The sequence below is a fragment of the Mobula birostris genome, chromosome 23, assembly GCF_030028105.1.
Source record: "Mobula birostris isolate sMobBir1 chromosome 23, sMobBir1.hap1, whole genome shotgun sequence".
NCBI classification, from domain to species: domain Eukaryota; kingdom Metazoa; phylum Chordata; class Chondrichthyes; order Myliobatiformes; family Myliobatidae; genus Mobula; species Mobula birostris.
The window spans coordinates 42,823,891-42,846,943 of NC_092392.1; the positions used below are offsets into that span (position 1 = coordinate 42,823,891).

General features: G+C 39.1%; 1 protein-coding gene across 1 annotated transcript in view; it reads right to left on the reverse strand.

The window, feature by feature from the left end:
- The window catches only part of LOC140186946 (uncharacterized), a 94,700-nt gene that overhangs the window by 40,759 nt on the left and 30,888 nt on the right, over positions 1-23,053 (reverse strand). Inside the window, exons 8-28 of the mRNA XM_072241760.1 lie at positions 20,461-20,519; positions 20,234-20,359; positions 17,729-17,849; positions 17,513-17,651; positions 16,570-16,674; positions 16,406-16,478; positions 16,186-16,323; positions 13,980-14,135; positions 11,576-11,670; positions 10,619-10,745; positions 8,131-8,377; positions 7,990-8,045; positions 7,780-7,880; positions 7,082-7,230; positions 6,854-6,992; positions 5,668-5,772; positions 5,364-5,555; positions 4,352-4,588; positions 3,430-3,586; positions 3,050-3,175; positions 971-1,109 (exon numbers count right to left, since the gene is read on the reverse strand). Coding sequence (XP_072097861.1) covers positions 971-1,109; positions 3,050-3,175; positions 3,430-3,586; positions 4,352-4,588; positions 5,364-5,555; positions 5,668-5,772; positions 6,854-6,992; positions 7,082-7,230; positions 7,780-7,880; positions 7,990-8,045; positions 8,131-8,377; positions 10,619-10,745; positions 11,576-11,670; positions 13,980-14,135; positions 16,186-16,323; positions 16,406-16,478; positions 16,570-16,674; positions 17,513-17,651; positions 17,729-17,849; positions 20,234-20,359; positions 20,461-20,519 — 2,787 coding nt within the window. The remainder of the gene's footprint in view (positions 1-970; positions 1,110-3,049; positions 3,176-3,429; positions 3,587-4,351; positions 4,589-5,363; positions 5,556-5,667; positions 5,773-6,853; positions 6,993-7,081; positions 7,231-7,779; positions 7,881-7,989; positions 8,046-8,130; positions 8,378-10,618; positions 10,746-11,575; positions 11,671-13,979; positions 14,136-16,185; positions 16,324-16,405; positions 16,479-16,569; positions 16,675-17,512; positions 17,652-17,728; positions 17,850-20,233; positions 20,360-20,460; positions 20,520-23,053) is intronic.

Below are 23,053 nucleotides of genomic sequence, written 5' to 3' on the forward strand. Positions count from 1 at the left end.
TCAGGCCGAGACCCTTCATCAGGACGTCAGTTCACCAGCAACTTTGATGTGTGTTGCTTGAATTTCCAGCATCTGCAGAATTCCTGTTGTTTGCGTTTAAACACAGTAGGATTGTTTATGTCTAACGTTTGCTGATAGCTCTTGGAGTCTTCCTTGGCATCAGGCACAGTGGCATAAAGATGTCTGGTGATGAACATATGGGTTGTTTGAATGAAAGAAACCGTGCTGAGTTAGTGGCGTGAGGACAAAAGACCAAATAGTTTGCCTGTCTCAGTGTGTCTTGCTATGCTTGTGGATTGAACCCCTGTTTATTGAGGAACCTTTCATTCAGTTCTTGGGGCTTCACCTAGACCGAGGGATTGTGAACAGTGTCTAAGATGGACCCAGAATTTGGAGTTCCCCTGATAAATGCGACAATCAATGACAAATGATGACCAAGAATAATGAGCCCTTAAATCTTTGTATGGCTTATTTGTGCTCTCTATATTTTTAAGTTACTTTGTTGTGCTTGTAAACTTATTCTCACAACTCCTAGACACAGAAATTAGTTTAGGTCTTTTGGGTCTGATCAACCCAGACCATTATATACTGCCATTTTAACTTCAAGTTGAAGTCTATTGTGATTCAACCATACACATGAATACAGCTGAAAGAAGCAACGTTCTTCAGGGAGCAAGCTGCAAAACACAGTACATATATCAGTACAAATGAGACTTCTGTATGAAGCCTCTATTTAAAGGTGCCTCATGTAATCATGTTAGTACATTAAAAGCACATGATAAATTATTTCTCTTAGCAAGAGCAATTGGTAGATTACTTCCCTGACTTTTCACTTCATGAAGTTTGGCATCTTAATGTATCAAACATCATCTTCCTATTTAGATAAGTCTCTATTACAGTTCCAAAATTGTATTATGCTACAAATAAATACTAACTTATTCCTGAAAAATATCATAAAGTGAATTCTTACCAATTTCTGCAGTCATTTCTTTCTTCACCAGGTTCCAATATTTCCCCATTATAATAACAAGTACAATCAGACAACTTCACACACTTCATCTTGTTTTCATCCAGGTAAGGACGAGCCTCAGGGCATTGTGCATAACACCCTATATTTAATAGAAAGTAACAAGATCTATATGATCCGCTAATTCCCATGTTACGTTCTCCCAAATGAATTCTATTAGAAAGCAAATGAAAACTTGCAAATCCAAGAAGCTTGAAACAAATTTAAGAATAATGTGGGAAATGAGCGGTGAGGCCTTTTCTCTGTCAGATTCAGCTTGCTTGGGTGTACCAGGGGTTCCTAACTTAGGATCCACGGACCCCTTGCTTAATGGTATTAGTTTATGGCATAAAAAATGGTTGGGAACCCCTGCCTGTACCTTTTTTGCTTTATATTTTTATGTTTTAATTATAACTATCAATTACATGGAAAATAGTGTTAAATCATATTAAATACAAACATGTAAATAAATCAAATAAGTCTGGAGGGAGGAGAAGATGGCGGCGAAACGTAGCGCGCGCAGCTGTTCCGAATGATATCGTATGTGTTAACTAGGATGCCGTGCACAATCCTGATTTGATGGAGACAGCCGTGAGAAGCACAGAGGAACACCTCGAGAAACTTCTGAAATGCCCGCTTCGCTGCCGCTGCTACTGTGTGATCGAGAATCTCCGGAGGAGAAGGCCCCAGATCCTCGGCTTTGCCTATTGTCTGTTGCCGGGGCCGGGGTTGAAGCGCTCGGCAGAGATGGTGCTCAGTGCTTGGTGTCGGAGAGCTGGTCGGAGGCTCAGAGTTTTTGGACGGACTTGGAGTCGGACTGTGGTCGGATGCTTCCAGGATGCTGCATCGGCAAGTTTGCGGTGCTGGAGGTTCACCGTCTGCGTGAGATGATGGGACTTTCGAGAGACTTTGAGACTTTTTCCCGTGCCCATGGTCTGTTCTTTATCAAATTACGGTATTGCTTTGCACAGTTGTAACTATATGTTATAATTATGTGGTTTTGTCAGTTTTTCAGTCGGTTTGTCATGTGTTTCTGTGATACCATTCTGGAGAAACATTGTATCATTTCTTAATGCATGCATTACTAAATGACAATAAAAGAGGACTGTGTGTCCTCATAATCTAATTTAATCTAATCTAAATCAATTCTCTGCCTGTTATCTCTGCTATCTATGGGAGCCTGCCATCTAAATATACTGCTGTTCCTACGCTACATAAATAACTCTTGCTTAGAAGTATCTTCTTGGCTGTGACGTACATATACACATCCTGAGAGTGTAAAACATGTAAGTTAAATGCTCCTACTGGATGCCATAAATGATATTTTTAAAGTTTGATTCTTTCAGAAATATTTTCATACTTTGTTTTTGTAGCACCATTACAATACAGTATTTAGACAGTATTTCATACTATGCACAATGATGTGAACTGTTTAATCTGTGCCATTGACAGGTATTAAATATGACTAACCCCCTTTGAAAAGATCACAGTTGATTACAGTACTGTGCAAAATTCTTAGGCACCCTAGCTAAATTTAGGTGCTTAAGATTTTTACACATTACGTTGTATTTACATTTACACATTTATCACATTGTAATTTAAAAACCACTACTTCTAACCAAGTAAGTTGTTCAAATGATCAGATCTGTACATCCTGCTGTTTAGCTATGTACTCTGCTGCTTTTAATTTAGTTCACTGTCACTGATCTTTAAGCAGCTACAATCGTTTGTTGAGTGGTTGTTTTAATATTCAGCTGTCTATGTGCTGGAACGATTCTATTCTGCAAGGTAGTTAATTGCACCAAGCAAGATGCACTGCTCCGCAGACAAGCCAAGATTTGTCTTAGTATTCAGGAGTGTACGCAGCCTGATGATCCCTTGAATGTGTCCCACCATTCAAAAAGTTGGTTTGATCCTGGCTTCAACTCTGCATTCTTTCCTGAATCTCTCATATCCTCTGTGTTTTAAGAAATGCATCCTCTCAGCTGGAATACACTTACGATTCAACAATGAACAACAAATAAATTAGAATTTATATACAACCTTCAAGAACTGCTGAAAACTTCTTTCTAATTTCATGGTCGGAGCACGTTCTTGCCGTTAAAGTTCCACATGGTCTATAGTGCCAGCTGCATTCACCAGGAGTGTTATAATAGTCGCAGTACACAGCTGCAAAATAAGGTAGTGTCTGGTTAATGTTTTATTACTAGTAATTAATTCAAGTATAAAAGTAACCATCTAATCAAGTCGTATAATAAAACCATTCAGCTTTTTAAAACTGAATCAGATGACAATTATAATTGATTACTTTAAGGTAATCTATTTTATAAAAAAACTCATCTGATGCATTCACTTGCTGTTAATATTGTTATTAAGAAATGTGAAAAGATGTCCCTTCTATTATTGAAGCGCTTTTGACTTACGGCATCGATCAGGCGTTCTCCAGTCAACACACACACCCGCCTTATTACAAGCCTCTGCATATACTGCTACAGCAGTACAGAATCCCAGGTATTTTCCTTCCAAATCACAAGCACAAGCCTCCTCAACACAAGCTTCGTAATATGGAGCTGGGTCAACCTGAAAAGGTAAATAAACAAAAGAATTGTAAAGTTTAACACAACTGTGAGATAAAATTCAAAGCAATGCTTTTTAAGATCTTTTTTGTTAGAGGACGATACAAGTAAACATGGCTAATATTATTTGTGTAGTGCCAGTTTGATTTCATTGGTAGTTGCCTTGACTCTAAATGAGTTAAAGTTAGAAATTAATCCAGTCTCTTGGGTGCATAGTTAGGCAGAAATTCCAGTGCAGTGTGGTGGGAAGGTATGGGGATTATGTATTGGGGCATGGGAGGGAAGAGATGTTTGCTTGCATTGGGTAGTGGGTAGATATGCATGTGTGGTGAAGTGGTGCTACTATACTGCTGCAAAACTAGCCCTCTAACTAGTCCGAGGTGATGCTCAGACTCTTTCTTCTGTTTTGAGAGAGATAAACCACCCACTGACATTATTTGGGAAAAATGAAGATTGTCTTGTAATGCCAGCTAATAATTATCTTTCGAGCAACATCATTAAAGAAAATGGAATTCTTCGCAGTTCCTGTTTAATCATAAGCATATATAACAAAATTATTTCCCTATATTCAAACATGATCTATAGTACAAGAGTACTTCACGATATTACAATAAAGATGTTCTGAGACTGTGAAATGATTTATAGTGATGCTTCTTTTCTTCCCCTTCTTAAGTTCCAGCTTTCAAGCTTTGTGAGCATATTTGAATTAATGTTTGAGATCATTTCGGATCCCCATCTCAAATAAAGCAAATTTTTTCAGCAGACGTACCTTGCTGTGGCATGATTGAAACATGTTGTATTTAATTATGTCACACTTCCTTAATGACCATGCTAAACAATATGGATTTCTCTCACATGGCGATGTTTGAATGACTGTATCTGAGCATGTCATGGACTTCCAGCTGTTTCCAAAAACCACCGCGTTAGACACCAAGGAATTCCCCTTTGTTGTCATATCATCTGAGACATCATCGTTGAAGTTCCCACATAGACCACACACTCTATTCTTTAATAGAAATATGAAGTTAAGAAAATAAATTCTGTGAATTATCATTTTCACATTTATATCTGTTTAATAATACAGATTATCCATTGTAGGCATTTATTTATGGTTTGTACCTAGTGTTCATTTGGCAAGTGTAATTGAGAAAGTTTGTACCAACAATGACTTGGCAAGTATATTGTTGGAAGTTCTTGATCATTGTAGCTGTGTTAAATATCCTGAGTGAAATACAGTCTTTTGAGGATCTTGAAGATCAGAGCATTATAGCATTTTTATTTCAGAATCAAATTATTGGAATTTCCTGCCTCTCATAGTACTGCATATAAAATGTATTTCATAATTCTCAAAGACATTTTTTGAATGTTTCTATTAATTAATTAATTGATTGATTCATCCATTCAGAAACGGGGTGGAGTAGGCCCTCCTGGCCTTTCAAGCCATGCTGCCCCGATTTAATCCTAGCCTAATCACGGGACAATTTACAATGACCAAATTAACCTATTAACCAGTAGTCTTTGGACTGTGGGAGGAAACCAGAACACCTGGAGTAAACCCTTGTGGTCACGAGGAGAATGTATGAACTCTTTTAGACAGCAGTGGGAATTGGTCCTGGGTTGCTGGTACTATAAAGCATTGTGCTGTTTTGAAGTATAATCCCGAGCAAGAAACTTATAATAAAACCCTTTGGTAGCTTAGCAACTCATTTTTTTTTTAGTGTGTTTCTTGTTACGATACGCAAGAATAAAGAAGAATATTTTAGTTTTCAATTCATACTTACTTTCCATCTCGAGTCCAGTGTGATTGAAAGTCTTGTGCTTTTATCCCATATCACTGTGATCCCATTGGAAAAGGCAAGGATCAAATAGAGTCCAACAGTATGAAGTGAATAAGAATTCGCTGTGCACTGGGTTTGATTCATAAATTTCTCAGTTGTCACCACTCGGTTATCAGTTAGAATAATTTCCTTACCCTGTACAAACAGAATAAAATATTGGAGTCCAGGGATATATGTTTCTTGCCAAAATATTGTAAGAACATTCCAATGCAGAAAATATATGATGGAAGTTAAAAAGAAATAACACCTCAAGTAAGATTCTGATGTTTCTCGAGCATGTCATTCCTCTTTCACAGCAGGGAATAGTCTCTGTGAGAATTTGGAGAGTGCCTTCTTGACGATTACATTGGTCCTAAGAGTAAAGTAATAAATCCAGAACAGGAATTATAAACCTTCAACAGGACTACAACCTTGTTGTGGTTTGGTGACTTGTCTTCCTCGATGACCCAAAGAGTTATGCTGGCTGGAGTCAGGGCTTCATGCTTTGGCTCTTGGTAGGGCTACCCATGCCAAGCAGGTCAAAGAATAGAGTTCAGATTAAGAGCTGTCCACCGGTCCTCCAGGTTCGGGGGTTCAGCTCAGGGCTAACAACGCCAATTGGATAACAAAACTGTTACACAAACAGCAATGAAGAATCCTTCTACATCTGGGCGCAACAGTATTCTGAGTCTCCACACGGGACTTGCATGACTGACAGTAGTGAAAATATTGAAGGAAGCCCTGAACAATGCCAGAGGTGGAGGAACTTCATTTCTGCCTTAAACACCAGCAGCGTCACAGGCAGTAAGTAGGTAGGTAGGAATTATAAAGCAAGGCTTTGATTGCACTAAGACAAATAATGTTTGCATTTGGATCTCCAGCATAAAGTCCTGTGACACACAGCATCTTGTGAAACTATGTTCATGGGTCATAAGAGCCTATTAACTGCCTCTAAGTGCAGCCATCAGAAGTGGATATAGTATAAGTTACTTATCACCAATAATAATTATTTTTTTTGTATAAATATTCAGTTCAAAGTTTATACTAGCAACGAATCAACCTTAGCACAGCTATTGCTTTACTTTCCCCAGGAAGCTTGTCTCTTAATTTTTTTTCATATGTTTCCTTATACAACAGGAATATTGCCTTGCCACAGTGAGTTTACATTTTCTACTTTGTACCTTGGCTTGTATGATAATTTTAGTGAAGGATAAATAAATGAAGTGCACATGTCATATGCAGTGTGACCTCATTAGAGTAGGTCACAGATCACCAGGAGTATTTTCTGCTCTCTGAGCTCCAAAAGTTTTAATTTATTCTGCATCCCCATTATTAGTCCATCAAGGAAATCATAGAAACTGAACTGAGTTTGATGATGTTCTCTCATTTGGTACTGATGTGTATTAAGTCATACCTGTTATGAATTATGGAAATAGCATATGAAGCTAATGTACCTCAACAAAAATATATTCACAATTTCCATCGTAGACATATCTTTTCCCATCGAAGGTTATATAGTGGCCATCACCATAAACTTCGCAAGTCTTTGGGCATATCTTATTGGTACAGCTCCACAAGCCTCCCTGGCATGTGCTGCAATATGAAGAGTGCAGAGCCATGGTGAGTGCATTCAGAAGATCACATGGTTTTCAGTATTTCTGCTGATGTTTATGTAATCTTACCATTTATTGCAGTCCTTTTGAATAATTTTTCCGGTAGTATAAGGTTCACCATGATAAAAACAAGGGCAATTTTCAGGTGGAATGCAGTTTTCACTATCATCCTCTACAAGACCATGGGGGCAGGCACACTCAGGGACACATGAACTCTTCTGTTATAACAGATTAAAATGAGTGATTGGTTGGAGGTATTTTCATCGAGACAGTGGCTAATAGCTATAAGCTCCTCTGAATCGAGAAGCTGCAAGGCATCAGGACAATAATTTTGCTTTACAATAGTAATTTATGTAATTGTGATAACGAATGTGAAACATTCTGCATAATCATTCATTTCACTGTTCCATACGCTTAGTAGGTTCAGTTCTGTTCAAGCTCACAGGACTATCCCTTTGATAAACAGATCTTAACTCGTGTCATAGCATAGAGATCTTGAGGTGCGGCTTGGTGGGTGGCAGATGCTTCCCAGGGGTCATCAGGTGGGCACCCCCCTTCTTAGATGTTTTGTCAATTTAAGCTCACTACATCTCCTTGGGGCTCAACAGTGCGACCCAGCGTCCCAGGTGCACCCTCCCTTCATATCTGGCCACCTGTGGGTCATTTTAGGGCCCGGCTGCCATCACTCCTCTTCATCCATAACCAGTGACTGCTTCGCTTGGCTGTCTCCGAGAGTTCTCTTAACTACAAATGTGAAAGTCACTTACGCATGGAATGCTTAGAGTTCGACATGTCTTTTTACACAAGCTTTCAGATGAAGAAGCTGTTCCATTTGTACAGTCAAACATTATTTTGCCACCCTGGCATCCTAAAGAAAATAATGGTCAAAAAGAACCCGATAAATGGTTTTCCATTAATTTAGTACTTTATACAATTTGTGCACCAGTGGAGTAGATAGATGATGTAACATTAGTTACCTGGAGGTTCTGGGTCAGGTATCTTCAAGCAATGAAGACGTCCATTTTGGCAAATGCTACATATAAAATGAAAGTTGAATTATGGTTCAGCTGTATTTAATAGTTCTTTTCCATAATGTTAAATAATTAGAAGATACTTACCAGAGGATCCCATTCTTCCTAACACTCTGACCCCTTTCTATAAGCCGTCCTTCATAATAGCACAAGCAGTTCGACTGGTCCACACAGAATCCATGTTCATCCAAATACTTCTTTTCAGAACAACCACATCCATAAACTGGAACATCTTTAATTTTGCAGGTATAATCATTCTCTGATAGAGACCTGCAGGTCCGGTTACAAGCTCTCATGTCATCCTGGTAGACCTGAGAGTTACTGCATGATATATCTAGAACCAGATAATAATTAAGCAAACATCAAGCTAAATATCATTCAAAAGAAGCAATGGTATTTGCATATTGTATGCTTTGACTTCAAAAGGTTATGACCTTTGATGCCAAATTATCCCATTGCACTCGAATTCTCCACTATGTTGTTTTTTACAGTTGTAATAAGACATTTATGAAGCTTTACAAGTATAGTTGAATTTGACAATTTGCGTAAACACAGTTGTAGATGCAATGAAGGTTGATGGTGCTGTCAATAGTGTAGCAGGTTGTCATAGGTTACAATGGATCATTGACAGGATGCAGAGCTGGGCTGAGAAGTGGCAGATAGAGTTCAATCCAGAACAGATTGAAGTGATTCATTTTGGAAGGCCAAACATGAAGGCAGAATAGAGGGTCAATGGCAGGCTTCTTAGCAGTGGGTAGGACAGAGGGATCTTTGGGTCCACATCCATGATAGGGTGGCATGTGGTGTGTTGGCCTTCATTAGTTGGTGGATTGAGTTCAGGAGCTGTGAGGTAATATTGCAGTTCTATAAAACCCTGGCTGGACCTCATTTGGAGTTTGTGTTCAGTTCTGGTTGCTTCATTATAGGAGGGATATGGAAGCTTTAGATAGGGTACAAAGGAGATTCACCAGGATGCAGACAGGATAAGAGAGCATGTCTTATGAGGATGGGTTGACTGAGCTAGGGCTTTTCTCTTTGCAGTGAAGGAGGATGAGACTTGACTTGATAGAAGTGTACAAGATTATAAGGGGCATGTATCCCAGGGCAGATACGGTTAATATGAGAGGGTATAATTTTAAGGTAACTGGAGAAAAATATAGCGGGTATGTCAGAGTCATGTTTTTTAAAAATCTTTTTATTGATTTAAAAAAAACATAAATACAGTCAAGAGGAGAATTAGTTCAAAGATATATATCAGTAACAATAAAAACCAAGATTAAGACAAACATTGTCAAAATCATAGACATTGTTAAACTAGTATAAAATATATAATAATAAAAAAATGAAAATAACAACTCTCCTCTTACCAGTTTATGAAGGGAAAGGAAAAAAAATGGGTTTTGAATGAAAAGAAAGAAAAAAAACCTCACTACACTATAATAAAACAAAAAAAAAGGGACTGGGCAGTCCATTTTGAGGATATGACCAAAAAAGAAAGAAAGAAAGACTTTCTGATCAAATCTGAAACTTCGAAAAAAAGATTGAAAGAAAAAAAACGACTTTCACCTTGTTTACGAATATGTGTCTCCTGCGCAAAAATAATATTTGCATGAAGTGTTTTTAATTTCTTAAAAATTTTTCTACATTTAATATGTTGGTTCATACCATTTAAATTCCAAGATATATTGATTTTATTGAGATCCATATTTAAAATTTAATTTAAAAATTCTATGAAGTAATCTAATGCACAGTCGCAACCTAAATCGGAAGAAAGGTCGAAGCTTGACTCGATCAGAAAGAACAGCAAGATGATTGACAAAGAAATACCCCTCAGGACTGCCCAGTCGAAGAAAAACTAACCTATTTGCCCCACCCACCTCCCCCAAAAGCCCAGAAATTGTCCAATAGTCAAACAACATGCTAAACTACTGACCTTTAACCCCTGTCTCCAGATGGCAGCTCCATTTACAGAGTAAAAAAAATTACCACCACCAAAAGGACATAACAGAGAATACATAAAGAAGTAAGCAAATTCCAAATATTTTTATATTATGTCTAATAGTAACTAAGACTGCGTTAACAATGGCCATGTCATGTTTTTACACAGAGAGGGGTGGGTGCATGGAACGCACTGCCTGGGGTGGTGGCAGAGGCAGATACATTATCGACATTTAAGTGACTCTTAGATAGACACATGGATGTAAGAAAAATGGTGGGCTGTGTGGGAGGGAAGGGTTAGATTGATCATGGTGCAGGTTGAAAGGTTGGCACAACATCATGAGTCAAAGGGTTTGTACTGTGGTGTAATGTTCTATATTCTATTTTCTAGATGGCGTACGATGGCTGTGGTGTCTACATCACATGGAAGCACTAGACCAAGCCAAGGTGCTTGAAAGGCAAGCACCAAGCACGGACATGAAAGTAAATGGTGCCTGAATGCCTGTAAAGCTTCTTACAGCTCAGGCTAATAAATACATTTGTGAAAGGCTGATAAATACATTTCAGTTGAGCCAGTTTAGGGTTAGGGACATTAAGACTAGTGAAAACTTGAAAAAACTCAATTTTCTCAACATACTGCAAATGTCTCTTCTCCAGTTTCTCACAATGACACCATTTGCAGCACATTCATGGGCATAGGCTCCCAATGCTACACACAGGCAGTCGTTGATATTCTCACAGGCACAGGTAGTAGCCACGCACATCTGGAAAAAAGGAAATTAGCCTAATTAATCTCATTGTTCTCGTTGTACCAACAGATTATCTTAATGGGGCATGATGGCAATGGTGTCTAATCACATAACAGCACTGGAACATGCCTAGGTGCTCGAGTCCTATCAAATGTTGAAACGTCTTGATAGAGTAGCTGTAGAGAGGATGAGTCCTATGGTGGGGAACCTAAGACCAGAGGACACAGTCCCAGAATAGAAGGATGTACATTTAGAACAGAGAGGAGGAGGAATTTCTTTAGACAGTTGTGAATCTGTGGAATTTGTTGCCACAGACGGCTGTGGAGGCAAAGTCATTGGGTATGTTTAAGGCAGAGGTTGATAGATTCTTGATTAGTCAGGACATGGAGGGATATGGGGAAAAGGCAGGAGATTGAGGCTGAGAGGGAGATGGATCAACCATGAAGAAATGGGATAGACTCAATAGGACAAATGGCCTAATTCTGCTCCTATATCTTGTGGTCTTGTGGTCTAATCCACATATAAACATGTCAAAAACTGTGCTTAGTAAATAATAGATGATAATATCATATAGGAACACAAGGACAAGCCAAGGTGCATGAAAGGCAAGCACCAAGCACAGACATACAGTCATTGACTTTTGTCATGTTTTAAATTGTAAGTTGTTTTGAAATTTTTCTTTATTGATAGATTCCATTTTTCCTTTGTGATCAGTGATGCTCAGTGATAGATGATGGATGAGTATGGGATTGCTGGTAAATAAGGTGTTGAAGTCTGATTACTGGCTTCACAACCAAATGCTTTGTATTGTTTTCCCAATATTAACTCCTCCACGGGATCCTTACCTGATAGTAATTCATGTAATCCACTGTGGAGTGACATACTGAGAAAGCACCTGCTGGACTTTTGAGAAGGGAACAGTGCTGTTTGGCATAGTTTTCTGCAAATCAAGTTTAGTAACAGATGTTTTAAATCACCATATTTTAAGAATTAATTCAAATATAATAACTAAAACAAATTAATTTTATTCTAATAAAATCTCAACATTCATGCACATCTCCACTGCATCATTTGACTTCCTGGTTTTGTGCCTTTGGTACAATTCTGAATTTATTACTTTGCCCTCTAAATGTACATGTTAATAGTTACTATAGAAGTAAGCCTATAAACATAATGGACAGTAGTTTCCTTTCAAAGGATCTGTTTAGTTCCAACTCCCATTCACAATGCAAGTTATAATATTGTGAATTTTTTTCTTTCCATAGAAAAACCTCAGAGATGTGGAGAGGAAAGATCTGCTTGCATATCGTAAATTCTGTGATTATTAACTGAAGTTTGTGATGGGATAGATTTTGATTTAAATGGACTTTTCAAAATCATAACCCAAAGAATGGAGAGTTTGGGCATATATCAGTTTACCCCCTGCTACCCACACGTCTTAAGACCATCTCAAGTATTCGATTCCATGTACTACTATTTTCCACGTGTTGATACTGGTCCCATATCAAAGCTTCTCGAGCTCTCCTTTTTTTCTCCTTGTTCATAATAGTACCTTCTTTCCACTCAATTTGCTCTTCCATTCTGAAGTCTAATGCTTATTTTCTCTTCCCATTAATAACTGCCACTAGAGTTTCATTTCATTTCCAAGACCTTTCATCATTCACTTCCGTAATGTCTCACGATGATCTTCTTTCTATTACCTCCAATTAACTTCTTGTTTCTTTTGCCCTGAATACCCAAGTATTTTCTTCCCCATTCTATATACTGTTGCAGGCAAAAGGTACATAAAAGAACAGCAACTTACCAATCTAAACCAACAATATTTCTTCCAGGATAACTGTATTGTTAAGTGGTAAATTCTACCAAATTCAGCCCTTGTTCACAAACCTATTGCACTATTGAGGGTACCCAGTAAAAACAGAGATGAGGAGAAATTTTTTTAGCCAGAGGGTCATGGATTTGTGGAATTCGTTGCCACATATGGCTGTGGAGGCCCAATCATTGACGGTGTTTAAGGAGGAGATTGACAGGTATCTAATTAGTCAGGGTATCAAGGGGTATGGGGAAAAAGCTGGAAATTGGAACTAGATGGGTGAATAGTTTAGCTCATGGGGGAGCTGCGGAGCAGACTCGATGGGCCAAATGGCCTACTTCTGCTCCTTTGTCTTGTGATCTTGTGATTGCAGAAATACCCCAAGTCCCGAGGTTACTGTACCACTTCTGCCCTTGGCATTTTTTTTCTATTTTCTTTTTGTTTTGAACAACATCATGAACAGCAGCTCAGAGTCTAAAATTTTAATGGGGTCATTCCAGCAGCAGAAGAAATGGAAAAGCTTGGGCCATATTTCATTGTTGCTGTCACTTGCAGAACACTGAGATGAAATCGCTCAGGCCTTGTACTGCCCAGAAGACAGGGATGCCAGAATATTTCCATGCTGTATTAATAGATGGCGAGGCCATCAAAATTACCCTCATGGGTTGAATGCAGATGGTGAGACTTTTAATGAGTCCTGATGAATGGTCTGGGCCTGAAATGTCAGCTCTTCATTCATGTCCATAGATGCTGCCTGACCTGCTGAGTTCCTCCAGCATTTTGTGTGTGTTGCTCTGGATTTCCATCACCTGCAAAATCTCTCGCGTTTATGGTGAGGCTTTTGCTGAAATTAATATGTCTGCTTTGGGTTCATTTATTTTTGAAACTGAAATACTTTCATGAGTCGAAGGAAATTCAATCAATATTTGAATCTATCTTTCCTGGTACTGTCTTTTTACTTAGTTCCTTGTGTACTATAACACGTTAGTGAACAATAAAACTGCCTTCAGGCTACTACACTGGGACTGGCTTAAGAAAAACAGGGAAACCTCTTGAGCGAAGGAAGAGTAATGATGCTGTAAGATGCTTGTTTGACCAGCTAACTTGTATGTTACATATTGGTTGAGAACAACTAGAAAACTGGGATATAACTAATCTCATGTTTTGAAGCAAATTATTCACACAGAAAATAATGTGACTGTAAGGTATTATACAAAAGGGGCAGTGTGAGAGAGAATTTTATGAACTGAATATTGAAGGGTGACCTAAATTTAAGGTTACACATCAGGCTTGTCACTACCCCTTGAGACTGCAAGATGTCAGTCGGATGCTTTAACTTCAGTGCAGGAGAGAAATTGGCCAGGAATTTTTTAAACAATGCAGCTGAATAAAACTATTTTTTTATTATTAAAAAGCACAATTGTTTTCTGTATTACCGTTTTCTGAACTAATGCATGGCTCAGGTGGGCTTGACAGAGGGCAGTTGTTTTCAGTGGCCCAAGAATTAGCAAAAGTAAGGGGGGCATCTTCCACAATGTTATATGCAGATAAGAAGTCGTCATTTGCATTGTCATTAAAGGTGCCACATAGACCTGTGAAACAGAAAATATTATAATACATTAACATGTCGTTTAATCTGATTCATTGCTAAAGTGATTACAACAGTAATTTTTACCACCTGCAGTGGCTCTGCTTTCAACAAAACCTTAGTTGGTGGGACACTTGCTCTTGGGTTGAAAGGTTATGTATTCTAATGCCACTTTTGAAATGTATTCCAGTGTGTTACCATATCATTACAGGACCATTCCGTCAACTATAATATTTTTAACTGAGACATTAAAACCAGGGTTCTGGGGTAAAAGCATGCAATTTCAAGGTGCTTTTCCCAAGAGGAGAAGAACAAACTTTTAGGCATCCTATGCAATATTTATCCTTCAGCTAACAACTTAATAAAGTAAAAGAAGTAACCTGGTAATTATCTATGAGATGGTTGCGCAATTCTACATATATTTTAATTTTCCACCTGCTTTATTACATATGTGAAAGATACTGAGGCTATGTCCACACTAGACTGGATAATTTTGAAAACGCTGGTTTCATGTAAAACCAATAGGCGTCCACACCAGGCGTTTTTGAAAATACCTCCATCCTCATTAAAACGGATATTTGGGTGAATCTCCTCCCACTGGGCATGCGCAGGATACACAGAAAACAAGTGAAGTGGAAACGGTGGACTTGGTGCGCGTTTGTCCAGTTACAGACTAGAAAAACTTAAAAGGAAATTGCCAAACGAAAGACTTGGTGCGCGTTTGTCCAGAAACACTTCCTACAGCCATAGTCTCTTCACCGATGAAAGAGACGACAGCTAAAAGTAAATGCAATAAGGCTTGTTACTGGGCAAGAGTGAAATTTGCTGTTACCTCATTTGTTTGCCTTTACCTTTGCCATGTCTTTGTGTATTATTTTGCTGTATTTAACATGCAATAAAATGAGTTTCTGGGCAAAAGTGACAATTGCATCTATTGAATGTTTGCACAAGCAATACATTAATAAAACACCTTGTTAAATGTATAAAATATGTCTGCATCAGTGTTATCTTGTATTTCCATACAACGTTACATTAGGCTGTTACACATCTATTGTCAGATATTGTTTTGGTGTTGGAGGTTGCATTCAAGAAAACAATGAAGTGTCGCTCTGCCACCACCATTTGTTCTGGCACGTCATGACAGTGTTTTTAGAATTAGCCGGTTACCCTGTACACACTACAACGGCCAACCGGCGTTTTCAGATTTAAACACTCTGAAGAGTGTTTTAGAAAAGCTCCATTTTTGGGGGAGGAAAACGCTGTTTCAGTGTGGACGGAGGGTCAAAATGAAAAGAAAAGGCTTTGGTTACGGATTTAACCGGTCTAGTGTGGACGTAGCCTGAGATTATGCATATATATTTGCTAGCCTTCTGGTACCATCTGGTTTTTGCCAGATCTTTGATAATTAAAATTTATGTGGAATTGGAACATGCAATGCATGAAAACATAGCAATTTACTGTTTATACAGAATGCATAAAGAAATCAATACATTATTGGGCATCATGGTAGCATATCGGCTAGTGCAACACTATCACAGCTTGGAGCTCAGACCCAGTGCCCCCTGTAAGGAGTTTGTACACCCTCCTCGTGGAATGCGTGGCTTTTCGCCGGTGCTCCGGTTTCCTCCCACAGTCCAAGTTTGTCACTTGGACATTGTAAATTGCCCCGCGATTGGGTTAGGGTTAAATCGGGGTTGTCGGGGGTTGCTGGGGGTTGCTGGGTGGCAGGGCTTGAAGAGCCGGAAGGGCCTATTCTGCAAGGTATCTCTAAATAAATAAATTGTATTCCCAAAATAAAGGCCAATAATTCATGTTTCAGACAGTTCACAAATTAATCTAAATGATAAGAAAACTAACAGGTGCTTGATTGTATTGGGGAGGGGAAAGCCAGGGTGAGAGAATGTGACAGAACTGATACATGCACAGTCAAAAGGGAAACATGAATAGCATTATTCTAGAGCACAGTCCAGTGCTCTTTCCATGTGTTCGATGGGATTTAATTTTATGCATTGAGATAGCAGTCAAGTACAGTTTAGAAGAATTAAATACTTTACCTCTTGTGCGACCTTGTAAAACTTCAGGCAGTGAGATGTAAAGCTGCATGATGAGAGATGTCTGCACTTGCATTTTCAGTCCAAATGCAGTTGCCACTTGAAGGAACATGGAAGACTGTTGAAATATTATTATATCAGCTGTAAAAAGAGAAAGAAACAAAAGTTTTTTTAGTTTTGTTGCTATTTATTTAGTAAGTAAAACAGGATTATTTTCTTTTACCTGTTCTAAGGGGAAGACCAACTTTGTTCCTATCAGAATAAACACTACCATCACTAGTAAAAGTATAACGGCTCTACACAAAAGAGAGAGAAAAAAAGGAATATTTGTTTTGTAATTTCTGAAACACACCACTAACAGAAATGATATGATTAATATATTCTCACCTGCTGGTTGGAGAGTACCACACGGTGTAAACACATCTCTTTAAGTGCAGCTTGACATGGCCTCACTTCAATCACTACATTCCATGCATTTGTCTCTGCGTAAAACTACAAAAAAAATAAAAATATATATTCTGACAAATTGATATGTGAGTTAATATATTACTGACTCCAAACTCTGAACTAATCCAAATTCCAGCATCTTATTTGAATTTGTATGAATTTTAAAGCTTATAAATCATTTTTACTGCACATTTATAAAATGCATTTTAATGCAATTGTCTATATGGAAATAATTACAAATTTTGAATTTAGTGAAATTGTTAGTTATTTTAAAAGAGACAATTCAATGGTAATACTTAATTCAAACATTTCTCACCCTAATTCATTCATTCCCATCAATGCGGCTTATACTTTCCATTAGTACATTCATGCCTCTCACCACAACCACTCAAGGTGACATAACTTGTTACAGTTTAACTTCCTCGAGTTAAAGAAGTTTCTCCTCAATTTCCCTGGTTTTATTAATTATCCCTCGTAGTTATGAATTAGTCATGGATTTTCTGTCAGGATTACTTTTCTAAGGTTTGACCTGTTTGTTTATACACAAATGTGCATGCACAACAATATGCATACATGAAAGCATACTATATGTTGCCTGCATCCTTGAAGCATGCCAGAATTATACACATTATTAAAACTATTTAATGTATATTTTAAGTTTTTAGTTGTTAAATATGCATCTACTGGACATGTGATTTTCATTCCCCATAGGCACTGGAAATTCAGAAATAACAAAGGTAACCCCCTTTGTTCTTTAAGGGTATGCCCCGCTGCCTAAGTAATCAAAATTGAGCAAATATAGATGGAAGTTTGACTAATTTTGCACACATCTTGATTTATTTTACTCCCTCCCTAGTAGCATGGGAAATGAGATCTTACGTACAACAACAGCATAGTAAGAGCAATCTCCTTTCATTGTGTAATATTTATTGTCAAATGTTGTTATGTGAGATCCTTCTTCAATTTTGCATCTTCCAGGGCAGCTGATGTCTGAACAGTTCCACATTCCACTATGACAAAAACTAACAAAGAAAAATGTAACCATTAGAAAGTTAGCAAAATAGTTCAGTGTTTTATATGAAAAATCTGATGCAATTACCATGTATGACAAGAAGTGTTTCTTATTTCTCCAGGTTCATAGATCTTTCCACCATATTCACAAGGACAAGTATTTTTGCTGATGCACCGACCCTCTCCTCTTATGTCATCGAGGACAGTGCCTGAGTTGGATAAAATAAGTAATTAATGGCATCTTGGTCCAACAAAGAGTGTGGCTTTCACCTCAATTGAGAATAATTGTGACCATTGTTATTGCAACAGAGAGTAGGGTTTGCATTTTATCAAAGCTTCTAGACTATTTTAGAGTAAATTCAGTAATAACTTTCTTGATAAGTTACAAACAAGAGAAAATCCGTCCTGCCAAAGAGTCTCGGCCCAAAACATCAACAGTGCTTTTTTCCATAGATACTGCCTGGCTTGTTGAGTTCCTCCAGCATTTTGTGAATGCTGATAAGTTACAACACAACACTGTTTTTGTGTAGAACTTAAACCTTATTGTGAGTGGGGACTGATCTTTTTGAAGCCATGGTCTCTGCTCGTTCTGACTTTGCTCACCATATTAGTGGCCAAGTTTGCTGATGATACAAAGATAGGTGGAGGAGCGGGTAGCGTTGAGGAAGCAGAGAGCCTGCAGAGAGACTTAGATAATTTAGGGGAATGGTCAAAGAAATGGCAAATGAAATACAATGTTGGAAAGTATATGGTCATGCACTTTTGTGGAAGAAATAAATGGGCAGACTATTATTCAAGCAACACACATCAAAGTTGCTGGTGAACGCAGAAGGCCAGGCAGCATCTCTAGGAAGAGGTACATTCGACGTTTCAGGCCGAGACCCTTCGTCAGAACTAACTGAAGGAAGAGTTAGTAAGATTCAGATGGGGAGAGAATCCAAAATGCAGAGATGCAAAGGAACTCGGGAGTCCTTGTGCAGGTTACCCTAAAGATTAACCTCCAGGTTGAGTCGGTGGTGAAGAAGGCAAATGCAATGTTGGCATTCATTTCTAGAGGTATAGAATATAAGAACAGGGATGTGATGTTGAGGTTCTATAAGGCACTCGTGAGACCACACATGGAGTATTGTGTGCAGTTTTGTGCTCTTTATTTTAGAAAGGATATACTGATTTTGGAGGGGGTTCAGAGAAGATTCACAAAAATGATTCCAGGAAAGAAAGGGTTACCGTATGAGGAATGTCCGGCAGCTCTTGGGCTGTATTCCCTGGACTTCAGGAGAATAAGTGGGGAGTCTCATAGAAACATTCCGAATGTTAAAATGCCTGAACAGATTAGATATGGCAAAGTTATTTCTCATGGTATGGGAGGCCAGGACAAGAGGGCTCGACTTCAGGATTGAAGGATGTCCATTTATTAGAGAAATGCTGAGAAATTACTTTAGTCAGAGGGTGGTAAATCTGTGGAATTTGTTGTCATGAGTGGCTGTAGGGGCCAAGTCATTGGGTGCATTTAAGGCAGAGATAGGTAGGTGCTTGATTAGCCAGGGCATCAAAGGGTATGGGGAGAAGGCAGGGGAGTGGGGATGACTGGAAGAATTGGATCAGCCCATAATTGAATGGTGGAGCAGACTCGATGGGCTGAATGGCCTACTTCTGCTGCTATATCTTATGGTCTTATATCAACTTTCAGGTATGTTCCCAGTTGGATTGTTTGCTATCTTTAAAGAGAATGTGGCAATGATACCAATTGGCCCACTATAAGTGGTATGGACTGTACGTCAATTACATGCAGTGTATATTTATCTATAGCAACAGTGTAATCTATCTTGAGTGATAATGCCTGTCAGTCTTTACTAACCATCAAAACAGACAAATGGAATATAATTTAACCAAAGGTCTACATCTCTAAAAGCAAAGTATTTCCTCAACAGGATGCCTGATTTGTGTATTATCATGAATGACTGAACATTTATTATTTTTTTAGCAACACACACAAAATGCTGGAGGAACTCAACAGGCAAGACAGCATCAATAGAAAGGATTACAGTTGATGTTTCAGGCCAAGACACTTCATCAGAACTGGAGAAAAAATATGAGGAGTCAGGTTAGGAGGTGGGGGAAGGGAGGAAGAATCACAAGCTGATAGGTGAAACCGGGAGTGGGGAGGGGTGAAGTAAAGAGCTGGGAAGCTGATTGATAAAAGAGATACAGGGCTGGAGAAGGGGGAATCTGATGGGAGAGGACTGAAGGCCATGGAAGAAAGAAAAGGGGGAGGAGCACCAGAGGAAGGTGATGGGCAGGTGAGGCGATGAGGTGATAGAGGGAAAAGGAAATGGGGGGAATGGTGAGGAGCGAGTTGCAATTACTGGAAGCTTGAGAAATTGATGTTCATGCCATCAGGTTGGAGGTTAACCAGCCAGAATGCAAGATGTTGCTCTCCAACCTGAGTGTGGCCTCATCGTGACAGTACAGGAGGTCATGGACTGACATGTCAGAATGGTAATAGGAAGTGGAATTAAAATGGCTGGCCACTGGGAGAACCCGTTTTTTCTGGCGGACTGAGCGTAGGTGTTGAATTTTTTGGAATAGTTACCTTCAGGGCATTCGCAAGTATTCACACATTTGTCACATTGTTGCTGCGTTTCTGGGTCGGAGCAAGAGGGTACACACAGAGCACCACATTCCTTGTAGAGTTGATTTCCAGGACAACCAGGGATTACTGGTTAAACAAGTTATACATTTGTGTAAATCTCAGAATGCTTCAAGAATAGAGTTATATATTTCGCATTAATATTAAATGTTTATTGATTTAACTCTTACCACATGCAACCTTTGATCTCCATTGTTTCCAAATTTTCTGCAAGGTGATATCATGATCACTATAAACAATAAAGACTTTTAATAAGTGAGTCACATTACTAGAGTATTTTTTAATCTGAAATTTGTTATTTCTATCATTTATACTGTATATAATTTCATTGTTTCTCAATGGTTTTAATGAAGTGATCATTCCACAGGATTCAGGACCAGTCCCACCATTTGCAAGGTTTCATCATGTTATTCCATCAAGTTGATGGCACCTTCTATCTATCTATCTATCCATCTAGATACAGCATGCAACAGGCCCTTCTTGTCCTTCATAAGAACATATGAAATAGGAGCTGGAGTTGGCCATTTGGCCCATTGAGCCTGCTCCATCATTCAATAAAATCATGGCTGATCTAGCCATGGACTCATCTTACCACAGAACTCAGCGTGCCCCAAGTTAACCTGAGTCAAATCAATGACCAATTAATATACAGGTACCAACTCTTGGGTCTTTGAACTGTGGGAGAAAACTGGAGGAACAGAAGAAACCAACACAATCACGGGGAGAATGTACAAACTCCTAACAGATAGTGGCCAGAATTGAACATGGGTCACAGGTACAGTAAAATGTTGTGCTAACCACTTCTCTACCATGCTGCCCCAGTTACTTATTATGCTGGACTCAGGGTAGGGTGGCTCTTTTAAGCTTTAATTCCCAATGTTTGGGGGAATCATCAGATAGTCTGTAAGATATTTTCTGAAGAGAGAGCTGTTTTTCACAAGCACTTCCATTGTTTTGAGGCCAGGCTGATAGAGATAGCAAAGTGGATTAGGCAGTCCATCCAAGTTATTGATACCTGACTCAGTTTCAGTGTTGCAGGCATTCTTGTATTCTATCACATAGGAAATCTACAGCACAATACAGGACATGCTGAACATGTCCTTACCTTAGAAATTACCCAGAGTTACCAGTAGCCCTCTATTTTTCTGAGCTCCATGTAGCCATCCAGGAGTCTCTTAAAAGACCCATCGTACCCACCTCCACTGGCAGCCCATTCCACGTACTCACCACTCACTGCTTAAAAACACTTACCTCTAACATCTCCTCTGTACTTACTTCCAAGCACCTGAAAACTGTGCCCTCTCATGCTAGCCATTTCAGCCCTGGGAAAAAGCCTCTGACTTTCCACATGATCATTGCCTCTCATCAACTTATACACCTCTATCAGGTCACCTCTCATCCACTGTCGCTCCAAGGAAAAAAGGCTGAGTTCACTCGACCTATTCTCATAAGGCATGCTCCCCAATCCAGGCAACATCCCTGTAAATCTCCTCTGCACCCTTTCTATGGTTTCCACATCCTTCCTATAGTGAGGTGACCAGAACTGAACACAGTATTCCAAGTGGGGTCTGACCAGGATGCTATATAGCTGCAACCTCTCAGCTTCTAAACTCAACCCACGATTGACAAAGGCCAATGCACTGCATGCTTTCTTAACCACAGAGTCAACCTGTATAGTAGCTTTCAGTCTCTTATGGACCCGGACCCCAAGATCCCTCTGATCCTCCACACTGCCAAGAGTCTTGCCATCAATACTATATTCTGTCATCATATTTGACAGACCAAAATGATCCACCACAGACTTATCTGGGTTGAACTCCATCTGCCTCTTCTCAGCCCAGTTTTGCATCCTATCAATGTCCCGTTGTAACCTCTGACAGCCCTCCACACTATCCACAACACCTCCAACCTTTGTGTCATCAGCAAATTTACTAACCCATCCCTCCACTTCCACATCCAGGTCACTTATAAAAATCATGATGAGTAGGGATCCCAGAACAGATCCCTGAGGCACACCACTGGTGACTGATCTCCATGCAGAATATGACCCATCTACAACCACTCTTTGCCTTCTGTGGGCAAGCCACTTCTGGATGCACAAAGCGATATCCCCTTGGATCCCATGCCTCCTTACTTTCTCAATAAGCCTTGAATGAGGTACCTTGTCAAATGCCTTGCTGAAATCCATATACACTACATCCAGTGCTCTACCTTCGTCAATGTGTTTAGTCACATCCTCAAAAAGTTCAATCAGGCTCATAAGACACGAACGACCTGCCCTTGACAAAACCATGCTGATTATTCCTAATCTTATTATGCCTCTCCAAATGTTCATAAATCCTGCCTCTCAGGATCTTCTCCATCAACTTACCAACCACTGAAGTAAGACTCACTGTCTATGATTTACTGGGCTATTTCTACTCCCTTTCTTGAATAATGGAACAACATCCGCAAGCTTCCAATCCTCCAGAACCTCTCCCATCCCCATTGATGATAAAACTATCATTGCCAGAGGCTCAGCAATGTCCTCCTTTGCCTCCCACAGTAGTCTGGGGTACATCTCATCCGGTCCCAGTGACATATCCAACTTGATGCTTTCCAAAAGCTCCAGCATATACTTTTCCTTAATATCTACATGCTTAAGCTTTTCAGTCCACTGTAAGTCATCTCTACAATTACCAAGATGCTTTTCCATAATGAATACTGAAGTAAAGTATTCATTAAGTACCTCTGCTATCTCCTTCAGTTCCATACACACTTTCC